The sequence below is a fragment of the Alnus glutinosa genome, chromosome 4 (genome assembly GCF_958979055.1).
Source record: "Alnus glutinosa chromosome 4, dhAlnGlut1.1, whole genome shotgun sequence".
Lineage (NCBI taxonomy): Eukaryota > Viridiplantae > Streptophyta > Magnoliopsida > Fagales > Betulaceae > Alnus > Alnus glutinosa.
Genome location: NC_084889.1, coordinates 31461528 through 31477760, shown reverse-complemented (window position 1 = coordinate 31477760; position 16233 = coordinate 31461528). Strand labels below are relative to the sequence as shown.

The 16233-nt window shown below is 35.3% G+C and overlaps 1 protein-coding gene across 1 annotated transcript; it reads right to left on the bottom strand.

Moving 5' to 3' along the window:
* Nucleotides 1-1568: 1568 nt before the first annotated feature.
* On the bottom strand, nt 1569-15320 carry LOC133865890 (cycloartenol synthase 2). Its single transcript, XM_062302403.1, has 18 exons — nt 14871-15320; nt 12594-12779; nt 12288-12377; nt 11941-12135; nt 11750-11834; nt 10841-11007; nt 9006-9194; nt 8526-8639; nt 8263-8385; nt 8026-8148; nt 7849-7947; nt 7481-7537; nt 5046-5092; nt 4811-4954; nt 4463-4640; nt 2664-2744; nt 1954-2037; nt 1569-1763 (listed from the first exon to the last, which is right to left on the bottom strand). The coding sequence occupies exons 1-18, from the start codon at nt 15066-15068 to the stop codon at nt 1650-1652; spliced, it is 2274 nt and encodes a 757-aa protein (XP_062158387.1). The 5' UTR covers nt 15069-15320; the 3' UTR covers nt 1569-1649.
* Between the last annotated feature and the right edge of the window lie 913 nt (nt 15321-16233).

Genomic DNA, 16233 nt, shown 5'->3' with positions numbered 1-16233 from the left:
TGATTTTCTTGACATTTTTCCTATACGTAGAAAATGAAAGAGACTATAAGAAGTTGTTAGGAATGCTCTTAATCTTTATTTGTTTTTTGCCTTATTTTTTAGAAGGGAAAGATCCATATGTTACTTCTTCAGTGGTTTTCAAGACAATGACAATTAGTTATTGCTCCGTTTGTTTCGACATAAAATAGTTTATAGAAAATGATTTCGACATTTTCTGGTGTTTGGTGGGGGCGAAAATAATAATCAGTTGGAAAATGACTTCCGTTTGACAAAAAATGCTTAGTAAATTTTGAAAAATGATTTACGCTTTTTAAAAGCGTAAATTATTTTCCTTAGATAGTAGACGTATTCGACTATCTTTTAAACGACATAGTTGACATTCACGTTCAAGTAATCGACCACTATCGAAATCTGGCTAGTGCTGGAATCCGATAACGTCCGGTCACTATTGTCGGAATCTAGTCAGTCCAAATTCCTGCAACCAGAATGGTCAGATTCTGGCCATCTAGCCGGGATCTTGTCAGAACGGCCAGATTCTGGCCCGAACGATCAGCTTCCGGCAATTTTGGTCGAATTTCGACAGAAATAGCCAGATTCCGGCCACCTTCGCCGGAATCAGGCCAACCCAGATTTCGACGAAACTGTCCGAATTCCGATCTTTATCCCGGAATCCGGCAACAGTAGCCGGAATCCGGTGAAAATGGCCGAAATCCTACCTGTTAGTGGCGAAATCTCGTCACCGGTGATTTTTATATTATTTTACATTAATATTTATATGTTATGAATAAAAATTGCTTTTTATAAGTTAACATGATTGAATGAAAATATAAAAAAAATATTTGTGATTTTCCGTACGTACCAAACACCGAAAAATGAAAACATTTTTCTAAAAAATAATTTCCTTGAAACTATTTTACGATAGAAACCATTTTACATCGAAACAAACGGAGCATTATAATATTAAAATCAGATGGGAAAATAAAAAATAATGTTTTATTAAGGCACGGGCAACACTGAAAATTCTACAACAATTGATGGGAATAAGGACCGTATAAAGTAGCAAACTTTTAATATAATCTTGGATCAAGTCCGTTTGAGGCTAGGATCCATTTAAGTTTACAATTTCAAAAAGTGTGATTGGTTTGAAAAATAATTTTTAAAAATGCAATTAAGTGTGACAAAATTACAATTTGGCCTTTAATTTTGCCAGTTGGCCTTTAAAATTATGCGTTTTCAAAAAATAATTTTTAAAACCATAGCAGTTGCTTTTTCAGATCGTAATTCCTAAACGATTTATTTTATGCGATTTGATTTAAAATCGCACTTTCTATCTACGAAATCGTAATTTCAAACGCAATCAAATGTCAGCAAAGCTCGGCTCGGGTCAGAACCCAAGTATATCACTTACCCAGCACAACAGAAACCATACCATGTGATGCATGGGCTAGTGAATCGTTAAAAGTTCTACTTTCTTGGTCTTTTTTTAATTTTTAATTTTTGGAATCGTTTTTTATTCCGGCGATTTCTAAAACGCTTGTAATGTCCAAAGGAAGTAGAGGAAGCTATCAGGGAGGAAACGCCTAAAAATAACTAGAGATTAGAAAAAACATTTGGAAAATGGTATTGAGAATAACGACATTGTTGGCTTATTAGGGAGCCTGCAATACCCGACAGCGGTACTCTCCCAATGCCCAAATAGGAAAAATGTTCCTGTAAGCAGCGTAGGTAATCATACAGTTCCTATTGAAGACCCCCATGATTTCCTGTGATAACAAAATATAAAAAAATTATTCAATAGAAACTTAGCACTACTCTTTACTACTAATGACACCGTTAATTGAAAATAGTGAAATACAATAATACTATTGATATTGAAAAACAGTAAAAAAAGAAGAGGAAATCGAGAGACACTAATACAAACTTGCTATAAGGAAGAATATACTGTAGAATTACCTCTTGAGGAAAATCTCCACTCTCCATTTGAGAATTTATCAAAACCCTAGCTGCACGGTGCAGTGGCGTTGGATCTCTCTCGGCCTGATCCAACAAAAGTACAAGAATAATAAAATTGCATGTGCAAGAAAATAAAACTTGTCGCAATGTGTTTATCGACAGGCAGATATCAAATCAGCCTCCTCCGGAGTTCTCACAAGGGAATTCGAACTTGAGTTGGCTAATCACAGTCACTGGATTTATGGCCGACAAATGAGATCGTGCCAAATCATTCAAAAAGTGACTTGTTCTTTTTACATTCATTTTTTTTTAAGGGGGACCACCTTACATGCAGAGTTGATGTGGCACAAGAGTGATCTTTCAAATCTGATCCATGACCAGAGATTGCTGAAGAACACATGGAGTTCCAATTGGAAACTCTGGAGAGCCAAATCCACACAAATCCTTATCGACACTAGAAGATTTCCTTAAATATAAATACATGAAGCAGAGATTCTATGAACTAATTCATATGCTTTAACAACTCATGTAAGGGAAGGGAAATTTCCAAATTTTAATACTATTCTGAGCATGCCTCTGATCAAAAGTAAAAAAGAAGTCAAATGGGCTGAACGATTCGATAAATTAAATCAAGAATGGCAGTCAAAATCACAAGCGATATAATCCCACGTCAATATAGAAAAGGTAATGAAATAATATTTGATAAATACCTGTCCAGCATCTATAAGCGCCAACATAGCCCATCCAGTATTTACAACATGAGACCTGTTACCCTCTACATTTGAATACACCTGCAAAGAGAAACACTTTAACATAATGATGGAGATGAACTATATATATAGAAATAGAGACCTGCTACTTCTCCATCTCCTGTCTATCTTCCATCCATCTTTTCTTCAAATCAATCATTGGATCTATAGGATCCACATGTGGATCCTACATATTCAATGGTTGGTTTAAAGGAAAAAAAAAAGGGTGGAGATGGAGAAATAACATTTCTAATAGAAATATGAGCATCGAGCATTAAAATTAGTCTTCTCGCCCAATAATAGTGGTTTTATAAGCCGATTCAACTTATCCAGAATACCATTTCCATCAAGTTAAAGTCCATAAATTCAACAAATTGAAAAATGCACCAAAGTAACATACATCAGAAGGGTGTCAGGGTTTCTCCTGTTATATGAAAAGTTCAATTTTGTGTTTGTGTCTCCTCCATATTGGTTGTATTGATTTCAAAACAATTTACCTCTACTATATGTGTGTTAACAGTCACAAAGTTAGTGACTCTACATTCCGTATCAGGGCAAAGTCTAACAAGAAGTTTCTTGCTGAATTTTCTTAAGAATAAGAAACATCTCAAAGAGAATATTATTGAAATATGAGAACTTGTGGATTTCGTTTTAGACATGGAAGGCCAACTTAAATACTCTAAAAAACTTACTTTCCAAATAAACATAACCTGATCAACATACGACCATATAAGGACCATATTTTGTTGAACGTATGTGATCTCCTTAAGGACCAAACCTAAGTATTGTCTCCCATTGGAGATTAAGGACATTCCCCTCACTATTAAGTATTGTCTCCCATTGGGTTTTCAATTGGTTCATTCTTGCTAACCTATTCTCTTGCCTTTGCACTTCATTTTTTGTACTTATTACCTGTAACACCCTAGTTTCACATTGAGAAGATAAGTAGTCATCATAGAATGAGTTGTTTATAAAGACACTCAGAGGTGCTAAGTCCCACATTGCTTACTTACTAGGTGAAACTGGTCTTCATAAGTGATTCTACAAAAATTCCAAATTGACTAGTCCTTTTGGAATGATAGCGCATATGTGGTTAGCGCTTTCTCTGAGTTGTTATAAATAGTATTAGAGTCACCTAGTAATGCCATATGGTACTAGAGCACAGCATGACATGGTCCTAACGACGACGTCAGGAGTTTAAAGGGGAGAGATTGTAACATCACAGTCCCATATTGAGAAGATAAGTAACCCACATAGAGTGAGTGGTTACAAAGACACTCATGGTTGCTAAGTCTCACATTACCTACTTATTAGGTAAAACTGAGCTTTATAAGTGATTTGAAATTTTCAAATTGACTAGTCTTTTTGAAATGATAGCACATATGTGGCTAACACTTTCCTTGGGTCGTTACACTACCCTATACAATGTTTCATAACTATTTCAAAGGAAACATAGAAGGAAACCAATATGAGCTATAGTTAAAGTTTAGGTGAGCTTAATATGGATTATTCGCCCAGTTCCTCATAGCTTAACTTTTTTGGGACTAGTGGTTACTAAGAGCTATGCCAGCTTTATAGCATAATAAAATGAATCACTTAAACTTCGATATGTTTAAGAGCAAAAATTACAAATACACCTAGAGAAACCTTTATAGTAACTTATAGAATCACAAGTTGAAATAATTAAAGACCAAAATATTAAATGTCATGCATGCCTTCAACAAGAAAAGCACATTTGCTGTAAAATCGATAAGCTTAACCTTGTTTTGACATGAAAGATAACTCTCTCCCCAGCCACCTGACGGAAGCTGCTTAGACAGCAGAAAATCACAAGCTTTGCGGATACTTGAGCAATTATTGAAGTTCTTTCCAGCAACCACCAACCCTTTTACCCCAAACCATGTACCATAGGTGAAGCAAACACCCCAAGAACCATACCTGCTCAGCACTTTATATTAATAGTATGTACCCACTAAGTAAATAAAAGAAGCAAATCAGTAGTCACACTTGAAAAGCTTGCATGCCTTGAACGCATATCTCAAAGTCTAATAAACCATCAAAGAATTGAGCAAGATAAAGCTTATGGACAAATAGATGCGGAAACAAACCAGGAACCATCTGATACTTGTATCTTTTCAATGAACATAGCAGCTCTTTTGATACAGCAGTCTACTTCTTCTTGCCGATGCTTGGGAAATGATTTCTTAAACAATGTCAGAGCTTGAATTGCTGCTGACGTACATTCCACATAACTACAAAGCCATTAAAGTCATTAACAAACAATAAATTTAGCTTAACAAGAGGATATAGCAACTAATTTAAGTCAAGGCGCTGATATCTTACGGATAATCAATAACAATGTCCCCAAAGGTTTCTGCAGGGTTGATCAACTGACAAGACAAAAGAAACAAAGGAGTCGGATTACGTTTCCATGATCTAAACCTTAGTAATGATAGAACACATATTTCATTGCAATGTATCCTACACAAAGGAAAACTTAAGACTTTTGTAGGGTGCAATTTAACATATCAATTTTAGACAGAAGGAAAAACATATCAATTTACCAAAATCTTTCAGGAAGGTGGTGAATTACTAGAAATACTTCATCTCACTCACCAAAAGAACAAAAAAACAGAAGGAAAAACAAGAAGTTAATCCCCATTTTTGGACTAATAAAAGTATTTAATTTTAGGCAAAAAGGTACATTCTATTGGTAAATGATTTAGTCTGTTATCTCCTAACAAAATAGTCATAAACTCAATATAAAACAGTTAAAAAAAATGACTGGGAAAAAAGAAAGGGCATAGAGGGAAAATTTGACAAACTAACAAGATAGAGAAGATAGTTTAACGAATGATGCTCTCCCCGTGCCCGCGGCAGGGCCCCTGATAGGAGATAAAGAAAAGGGGATAGGCACAAATTTTCTTTTAGGAAAAAAGAAAAATAAATTACATGCACAATCTAGACAAAGGATGGGGGGGGGGGGGGGGGGGGGGAGAAGAAGCCACCATCCCAAGGACAAAAGTCCGAATAGAGATACTTAGTTCAAAAGACAAGAAAACTCTTCTCTCACCAGCAGTCGGTTAGACAACTTCATCCCAAATTATGGCACCTTGTTTTCTCAAAACAATATAAAAGGAAGTGTGAGATCCACGGCACCTTGCCCTCACCCTAAGACCTAACAACTCAACCCAAGGAGAAGACTTGAGGGCTGACAAAACTAGAAACCAATACAATATGAGTAAGCATATAGTTCTGCACCCACAAAAAACGGAGATAATTCACCGAATCCTTGAGACACAAAGGATTTCTCCCTCTGTCCCTATTTAATTGTCTTGATTTGAAATGTGATGATTATTAATATAAAGGTAAAATTTTTTTTTTGATAAGTAAGAAAATTTTATAAAAAAGCGTAAGGCGCCCCTAAGTACATAGGAAATATATAAGGAACAACTCAGCTAGCCCACCGAAGAGAACCTAAGAAAACCCACAAGAAACCCAAAATACAACCAAACCCCATCAAAACCCAACTCCCAAAAACTACAAATAACCCAAAATACAGTAGGACCCCATCACACACCCCAAAAAACAGAAACTAACCCCCAAAAAACAGTAAATACCCCCAATCAAACACCCAAACCCTCCCAAAAAAACACCCCAACTAACTAGAAACCCAAAATACAGTAGAACCCCATCACACACCCAAAAAAAACAGAAAATACCCCCAATCAAACACCCAACCCCTCCCAAAAAAACACCCCAACTAACTTGAAACCCAAAATACAGTAGAACCCCATCACACACCCAAAAAAACAGTAAATAACCCCCAAAATACAGTAAATACCCCCAATCAAACACCCAAACCCTCCCAAAAAAACACCCCAATATAGTGAACATTCTATAATATCCTTTATATTAGGAGTGGCAAGACTCTTAACAAGAATTTTTTTTTGCTTTTAAAAAAAAGATATGGGTAAAATAAGAAATTGAAGTAAGAACTTTCACTTTTAGAAAGTAGACATCTTTTGAGACGCTTTAAAAAGAAAGCAAGACATTTAAATTCAGGGAGGGAGTATACGATACCAGATAAAGTAAACTAGAACTCTTCCATGAAGCTAATCAACAGTGCAAGCAAAAAATACACGATTAACAACAATAGTCCACTGGGTATGGTCATGTAGTATGATCTTTATTGTTACCACCATGGAGTTGCAGCTCTAAAGACTAGAAACCATGCACATGCGCTTGAAAGCTTGAGGCTTGAACTCGAATGGGGGAACAAATTCAGAAAAACATTAACTAGTGTGTTTTTTCATTCTTTTTCTTTGTTTGATAAATATAAAATAAGACATTTCCTCAATTACCTAGTTGTGAGGAAATTTACAACATATAAATATAAAATATGACATGTTTTTTCATGCAAATGAAATTTAGTTTACCACTATCATGGCTTTGAAAAAGCCAGAAGATGGTAGAAAACAAGGATCCTAGTCAAGCATGTTCTAATGTAAGTGGTAGAGATGATATCCAACCACCCAAAAAAAGTAAATATAAATAAAAAGAAAACATCCCCACAGCATGTCAAAATCATCAAAACCACAAATTCTAGACATATAAAAAGAACAGAATGAAGGCCTGTAACTTGTTGATTATAATAAGCATACCCTATTAAAGGCAGAACTCATTATTGGGCACATACCCTACAACTAGGTAAAATACAGTATTACAAAATAACGAAGGTGAAAACTATACTGGAAAGAAATATCAAAGGAGGCTACCTCCAACCAGGGATAGGATCTTGTGAGCTCATATGTTGCAAAGCCACCATCCGCATTCTGCATTACAGAAAAAGACTATAATAAATGATCTATAACACAATGATTGACACTGTCACAGACGGAATCAACAAGTGGCATGAAAAATATTAACAAAGTTTAATTTATTATACAATTTGCAAAGTTTCCATGTCTAAGTATAAACAGAAAACAAAATTAGGAAACCCATAGGTATGTTCACATAAACATGGAAGCCACATATAACCACTCTCAAAGAAGTGAATACTCAATAAATTGATTAGAAATGATTGGAAATGCATTGGCTGGTAAACCAGGATAATATTGAATTAGATTATTAGGACACAAACTACCTGTAATGAGAGAGTGACATTTACAGCATCATATAATCGCTCTTCAACTAATGGTTCACCAACAACATCTAGCGGAATTTTAGATAATAAAAGAGCAGCCTGAAATATAAAAAGAAACAGAAGTTATAAAACCACAGAATAAGCGTACAGAATAGTTTGAGTTTAATAAACTATTACTTTCAATCCTTCTGCTGTGCAGTCTGATATGGGCCATCCGTGATCGGCGGTTGAGAAAGGCCAAGCACCTTTTGAAATGTGGCGATACCAATAATCAAGATCACCTGGGCAATCTTCTCGAACCTTCAGAACGAAGAAAAACCAAGCAACAAAGAAAAATGTAAAGGAGTTGAATTACTCACAGTACTAAGAATCCCTCAACATATAAATTCCAATAAATAAAGAAAAAGAAATCACCTGCGATTTTTTTATGTACATATGTGCTTTTTCGAGAGTAGGACCATACTCTTCAAAAAGGTTGGTTGAAATAATAGCTTGAACAGCAAACACAGTATCCCATAATTGACTTCCATTATAACCCTGCAACGATGTCATTGTGTATGGACCATAAAGTAAATTTAGCATATGATCACAGTCAACATTAATGTGGCTATTCATTGAAAGTGTAACTTCACAGCAATTCAACATGCAAGTTGGTTCCATAAAGGGACAGTATGGACCTGCATCTTCATTCCATCTTCAGCAATCCACAAATAATCATATATTCTTGGAAGATGCAACTTAAAAGCCTCAGAATTTGGATCTTCGACCCAACAACAGAGCATATTTAACACCTGTAAATCAGAGTAACCTCAAACTATGTCTCTCAAATTGAAATAAGAGAGAGGAGAAAGGAGACTAATGTATAGAGAGTACTGACAAATAATGCCACAATTATTGGGAAACAAGAAAACAAAATAGAAAATCAGAAAACAGAGTAAAGTCATCCAGAATAGGATCAAAGAGTAACTGAGCACAGAGAAGGCGCTAAAAGAATTTAAATGATTTGATTATGAACCAACGGGATCTGTATAATTCTCAATAATCATTGTTTCTTCATAGTTGCTAGACAACTGCCAGGATTTACAGCAATAAACTTATTCTCCTGTTTAACAGATAGAAAGTTCTACATAAAAAAGAGTACTATGCAGACGAAATACCTTGTTTACAGGTCCTATGCAAATATAACGAGTATTTTCATCTTCATAGTGTATATGTTCCATCGCGGTGTGAAGAGCCTTCTCTCTGAGTCTTTTTCCAGGCCAATGCATTAAAACTGGTTCAACGAGCTTATGAAGAGATGTCCAAAGTATATCCTGCACCAGCGGATGTGGGTAGTACAGATCTTCCTGAAAAAGAAATCAATACATCCTTTTGTCAATATAGCACTATCTAAATCAAATTATATCTTGGTAGCTGTTAAACACCAGCAAAATTAACTACAGAATATGCTTTTCTTTTCTTTTTTATATTACCCTGCATTTTATTTAAACCAAAGCATGCCTGTCTCTCCATTGGAACTTATTTGCCTGGTCTTTGGGATATCTAAAAACCTTATAGTTGCGCTCATGGTGGCATCTGAAATTCGTTCCAATTATACACAGGATACAGAACCTCAACTTTAATGTACTATTTTCTCATGGTATAAAAAAATGGCCACGAAAAATGGATATTAAATGATTAATGGGTTTCTGATGTTTAAAAATAGCTCATATCAGTGGCGTTTTTACAAATGGCATGTTCAGGACTATAGTATCAACACAGCATTTGCACCGCATTAAAATTAGGAACTAAGCTAAAATGTGAAAAGGATTGATATAAAACATGTCAAGTTACTCCTAACATTTTGCTCCACCTTCAACTTTAAGAACAAAAAACAAATTCAATAGGTAACAATGAATAGATCCAAACATGTTATTGATTCATCGAAATTCAGGTTTTCTATTCTATTAGCTTTGATTTAAGGATAGAATCACTATGGCACCCAGAGTCAGAAATTCAAGCATTATGAGAGAATTACAATGGGGTCAGAGGGGCTAAAGGATAGGACATGATACTGTCTGATAGCCTCTTATGGTGCTTGTGGAGGGAGTGCAACGATAGATAGTTTAAGGACAAAGAAAGAACCATTGAGGAGCTCATTTCTTTTTTCTTTCATTCTTTGTATTCTTGGACGGCTGCGTTCCTTGCTCCTATAGTGATTAATTATTATGATTTTCTTGTATTGTTTTCCTCTTCTTCTTAATTGTCGTTCTTGTAAACTCCCTATGTACTTGATCGCTTTTTGCGCTTTTAATGAAATTTCCCTTACTCATAAAAAAAAAGGGACCCAACAACTCGACTGCACTGACAGTGCTGATCCTAACCCAAGTGACATCAATCAGTCTCCAACAGTTCGCGGTGCAGTGTGATTCCAGATGTCGTAAATAGGCACTACGGCATACAGATCTCCTTCTATTTACTATAAAAAAGTATTCCAGAAGAAAATATTACCGAATAATTCCTTCTTGCTAGTTGTTTCTCCTGTATATTCCTTGTTTACCTGAGTAGCGCTTTTCGCTTTTAATGATATTTTGATTACTTACTAAAAAAAAAAAAACTGATTAATTAACATAGCTTTAGAAATAAAAAAAGTTTGCACTAACATTAACATACAAGATACTAAAGTAATTTCAACAGGAGTTGTAACAACTCCATTTCTATGCATGTTTCTTGTGTCTTTAGTATATGATGTTAGCAAGCCTCTATTATATCGTAGCTGTATCTAAGCAACTTTGGGTTCTCCACTGCACCCGCCTCTACTTCTTTCTCTTTAATTTTCTCCAACAATCTATCCATTCTCAACATCCTTATCTTCACACACCAATCTCTAAGTTTCTCTTGGTTTTCTCAAGAAAGTTGAAGAGCAGAATACAAAGTCATGTAAAGGGATTAAAAAAGTATCTTTAGACGAGAAGTTTAGGTTTGACAAGACCAAAATATTTGTTTGACCGACCTTTGCACATAGGTTGCGTGCCTGATTCCAATCTATTTCATGATAGGGGATAGTATACAGCTCCTTCCTCAAAGACAAAACTGTTGGCGTGATTGGACCAACAAATCTCTTCCCATACAAGTAAGACATTGGCAAATAGACCATCCGACAGTGACACCACATTCTTCCTGCAAAGTGAAAAGAAAATTAATTGCCTCCCTTTGACATAATTATGGTGCAAGATTTAGACACTTTACATACGGCCCTCAGAAACCAAGTTCACTTTGAAAATGTTTAACAAATAGAAACTTATGCATGACTCCTTGAAAAAAAACACACACACACACACAAGGCCATTCAGAGAAGGATTTTTTATTTATTTATTTATTTTTATTATTATTATTATTATTTGCTTATCAGAAAACGAATGGAATATCATGAGGAAGATGCTAAAACAGAATGCAGATAAAAAAAGAAGCAATCAATTTATATAAGTCACGGAATTTAATATTTCACAAAAGACTGAGACCTATCACCTTGTTCAGCTAAAAACCATAATTTTCATTCCCCAAAAAGAAACCCAATTCATTTGACAAAGTCTCATGATTTTAATCATTACCAAACATTGGTTGTCATCATCATTCTAGTGATATCTCATATCATTAGAATATAATCAAGAAATTTACTTTTCAACCATTAAACTTAATCGACCCCAAATCAAATTTTCAACTATAACCCTGAAAATCAAGGCTATGTCAAATAAATACGTATTCAGAACTAACGTTCATAACCTCAATAAACAGAACTTTCAGAAGTAAAACTTGAGTAATCAACTGTGATTTGGAGAGTGGTATAAAACCCACTTATTCTCATTGATCAATAAAGTGATATTTGTGTTTGTTTTGCAAAGTATAATACATGGGCATATACCTGGATGAACAGGGAGCATGTAAGGAAGAAGCCATATCTCAGGGGGAAGGGGATTATTGCCAGACCATTCAAATACTCCAAGTACCTATTACCAGCAAGCAGTATAACAGAAGTTAAATAAATGCCATAGAGCACCAGCAAACATTCAGTTCACTGTTTAAACTAACAAGATAAAGGAAAAAGTTCTCAACTGAAAGCCACATCTTTCCCCACGATGTAATTGCAGTGGCACCACCATGGTCCAGAATCCAGTTACGCCCTCTCTCAATCGCTCCTTGCCCATCATTAGCTCCTTCACCAAGCAACCTTAATGTAACATAGCTTAAGACAGTACCAAACATGGTACTTGGGCCCTCAATGTGTAATCCCCACCCACCATCTTTGTTCTGCAAGTACATATCTCTACATTAAGAAAGTGTTTGACCAAACTACAAGACTCCAAAAAACTGCTGAAAATAACTAAGAAATGGACAATGTGTAATATAGGAAAAAGGCATGATAAGCTGTACTCGTAACATTGTAGCAAAATGATCCTTACCTGATGATTGTAGAGGTAACGGCGCATTTCCTTTTTATGTTCTTCAGATAAAACTGTATTTAGCGCTCCAATGATAGACAGAGTGATTACCTGATCCATTATATGAACAGAAAATATGTCAGACTAACATGATTATTTCTCTTGTAGCAAATTATAAAAAGAAGACATCTACTTTGACATCCCTCACACATTTCGTCAAGGAAAATTCAATTGTAATCAAATACGATGCACTGGCCATGTAATTTACGAGATTGTCAGAATCACTTCCCCAACAAACCAGGTGCCAGTGGCAAGATTAGCACTTACCAAGCCAGGCATAAGAAACATTGGACCTCCATAGTCCCCCGTCCAATGTCCATCATGGGCCTGGAGAGTTGAATGGAAACTTATAGCCCTTCTTAACGTCCTAGTCACCATCTCCTCTGTAACATCTTCTGTTTCATTTACTTTGACTTGGGGTAGAACTGCACCACGTGGGTTCTCCTTGGCAAACTACATTTCAGAAAGGGAAGGCCGATGGTTAAACTCAATCATGAAATTTAAACATTGAAAAACTTAATATGACTCTCATGCAATAACTGGAGAACAAACAATCTCAATCATTATTCCTGCTGCAGTGGAGCTCTTTTTCAAGGCAAAGATAATGGTGCACCAGTACAGTATTTGAGCCTATGTCTCAACCTCAAACCCTTGCTTATGGAAAAGGAGATGCCATTTGGTCCAAAGACCATAGGCCATAGTAGAGCCATAGAAGGATCTCTTCTAAGACATTTACTCATCAGAAAGAAATCTTAAAGAATTTCAAAGAGCCAGATATTCACTGGAAAGCACTGGATATATGCCCTTTTTTACTGTTTTAATTAAGGAACCACATATAAACTTTTATGAATTATTACTTACAAAAAAAATCAGTGGGAACAAAGGTCATATCTGATAATCCTAATTTCATATTGATTTTCCTCAATTGCATTGAGCAAAGCTAAAAAAGCAACCAATTCAAAAAGTTCCTAGCTGTCTGAGCCCAATATATTCCCCAATATAACTCTCCAAAGGTGAGCTGCTTTACAACTTGACCAAGAAGTTTACACCTGGAAGGCAAACCATGCGGATTATGAATGAGAAAATTACAACATATAAGATGCCTACTGAATGTCTAATTTATTTTACTTCATAATTGACCGAGAATAATCCTAGAATGACGATTATTCTAGGATTATATAGGACTCGCACCATCACTCAAGTACGTCTTCTCTATCAAAAATTAATTTTCTTCATTTTATCTCTTGGAGAAAATACTAACTTGACTGTCAGAAGCTCCCTGCTGGCCCAAGACCGGCACCACTTTTCTCATTTTGCAGGTGATCCCAGTTCGACCCTAGCGAAATTTGGTATCATCACACGTCATTTTTTAGGTGTTTCTTTCCCACTCCCCAACATAATATGTCCATCTTTTTCCAACTCAATGAACTCATACATGTTACAAAATATCTCCCTTAGATCAACCCTTGATATAAGAAAAAAAAATAAAATAAAAATCCAATGGTGGATTGTCAATGACAAGTTAGCATAATAGGATAGTAATATGGTATATAGCATTACTCTCTCCTTTCATGTCACATCAGAACGCATTTTAAACAAAAAAGAAAAAGAAAAAAAACAATCCCCAAAACAAATTAACAAATAGTGCCTAGAATTCCGGATTATGAAGTGAAAGAAAGAAAAAAAAAGGACTAAAATAATTCTTGGGATGAAAGGATTCTTCAGGATCATTTCAAAAAATAAATAAATAAAAATGAAAAGAGAAGTTAGAAATGGAGATCTGAAGTCAACAGAACGCACAATGTTTTAGCAATAATGCTGGGAACAACTAGAACAGTCACAAAAATCACAATTAAGAAAACGCTATCATAATAGTATTACACTACTACTTCTTGCTACTGTTGACTCTACAATGCCGCACATAGATTGACTTGATCACTATGAACAACTTTAAAAACAAATTCAAATTTAAATGAACTCATCTAACCAAGACTACGCAATTAATTCCATCTGAAATCAATTGAGTTCTTGCCACATGATTTTGATGGCCTAATCATTCAAACATATCCAACAACAAAAAAAGTCTCTATCATGCTAAAAATAAAAGCATAGTAGTTAACCAACCACCAACTCTCTCGGCCTCTCTCTCTCCCGCAATTCCCATCATATTGTCATTCAACCTTGAAGCCGGTATAAACCCGGAAGTCACACATTCAAACCACAGGACACGAACAGAAGTCGGTCAATTCACTTCTTGATTGCGAAGAAAATCTTCATACAATCTCTGTTAAGTATAAACAAGGAAAACTCCATAATTGAATATTTAGCCAAAAAAAAAAAAGTAGTAATCTTACAGCGAAATTACTAAATCACTTCAAATCATTAAAAAGAAAAAGAGTTAAATGCAAAATTTACACTCAAAAGGAATTCATTACAGAACACTCAGAGATTTAACACTTACCAAACAAAATCAAACTCAATGACACTAATGCATGCACATGTACATATCTATATGTATGTATGTACGTATACATAAAAATTTACCTGAATCCGCATAAGTAGATCTGCGCTATGCTTTTTCTCGAAACGACTCACGGAGAAGCTTTCGCGAGCTCTTTCGATCTCGGCTAGCACTTCAGGCGACCCGAGCTTGGGATCGAATTCCCAAACTTGTCGTCCGACATGATTGTTCACCGTCCGTAGCCATGGACTCCCTCCCTCCGCGATTTTCAGCTTCCACATTGTCTTCTACTCGCACAATAATCACCAAATAGCAACGCCACCGAGAGAAAATTGATCTCCCTAGCGTACAGAGAAAAATGATCACAGAAAATAAAGAAAAACGAAATTCGGAATGTCTATATGAGAGAAAGAGACAGATTTATGACATTATTTTGCAGCACCGAGAAAAATGAAAGAGAAAATTCGAGTGTTTGGTTCTCGACAAAATGAAAAAAGAAAGTGAAATGGAGAGAGAGAGAGAGAGAGAAAGCGAAGGACACGAAGCATGCACATGTAGAGTGAGTAGTCAGAGGGGAGGCTATGCATGTGGCCCTTCCAAAATAAACTAATTATTTGTTTTTTTTTTTATTCAACTAAATATTTGCTGGTCTTATTTATAATTCGACTGTTGTGCATGCGGCACTTTTTACTTTGAAAAGATCATAGCAATTTGAAAGAAAACAAAAGTTTATAGCAATGGACAGGTGTCGAACGACTATGCTATAAGATGAAAGCATTCTTGCATCACTTTCTGTATTTATTCGTAACCAAAAATTGTGATTTTAAGTTAAATTGTAAAAAAAATAATTATTTGAAAATAACGTTTTTAAAAAAATTAGGATTTAAAAATATAGAAAATTGCCTCTACAAATTTTAAGCAAATAGTATTTTTTTAAAAATACAATTTTAAAGAATAACTTGCGATTTTAAAAGTCAAATTGTAGTTTTGCCAAATGCTTAATTGGATTTTAAAAAACACTTTTTCAAATTGCTATTTTTTAGATTGCACTTTTTAAAATCACAAACTTAAATAGACTATAAATAGACAGAAATTACGCAAAATATAATACTAAATTGCCCACGTGGCCAATTCCTAGGGGTGGCCGAACCACCTCTGTGGCCCATGGGGGTGGTTTGGCCATCCCATGGGCAAATCTTCTAAATTTGTTTTGATGGGTTTTGGCCCTTAGGGTGGCCAAACCACCCCCAATGGCCAAAACCCAATTTTATTATTTATTTTTTTTTTTTTTGCCATGGGGTGGTTTGGCCACCCCAAACCGGCTTAGGAGCCGCCCCTCATTTTTTCTTTTTCTTTTTAAAAAAATTAATTAATTTTTAAAGTTTTTTTTATATATATATATATATATATATATAGAGTGCCACGTCTCAACATCAGGCAGACCGT

Bases quoted from the DNA above. Each gene is read 5' to 3' on its own strand.
- LOC133865890 (XM_062302403.1), bottom strand. From the start codon at position 15,068: ATGTGGAAGCTGAAAATCGCGGAGGGAGGGAGTCCATGGCTACGGACG. The intron at 7,948-8,025 runs GTAATAGTTTAT...TTTATATTTCAG, and splicing joins GCACAGCAGAAGGATTGAAA to GCTGCTCTTTTATTATCTAA. The intron at 7,538-7,848 runs GTAGTTTGTGTC...TCTGTAATGCAG, and splicing joins ATGTCACTCTCTCATTACAG to AATGCGGATGGTGGCTTTGC.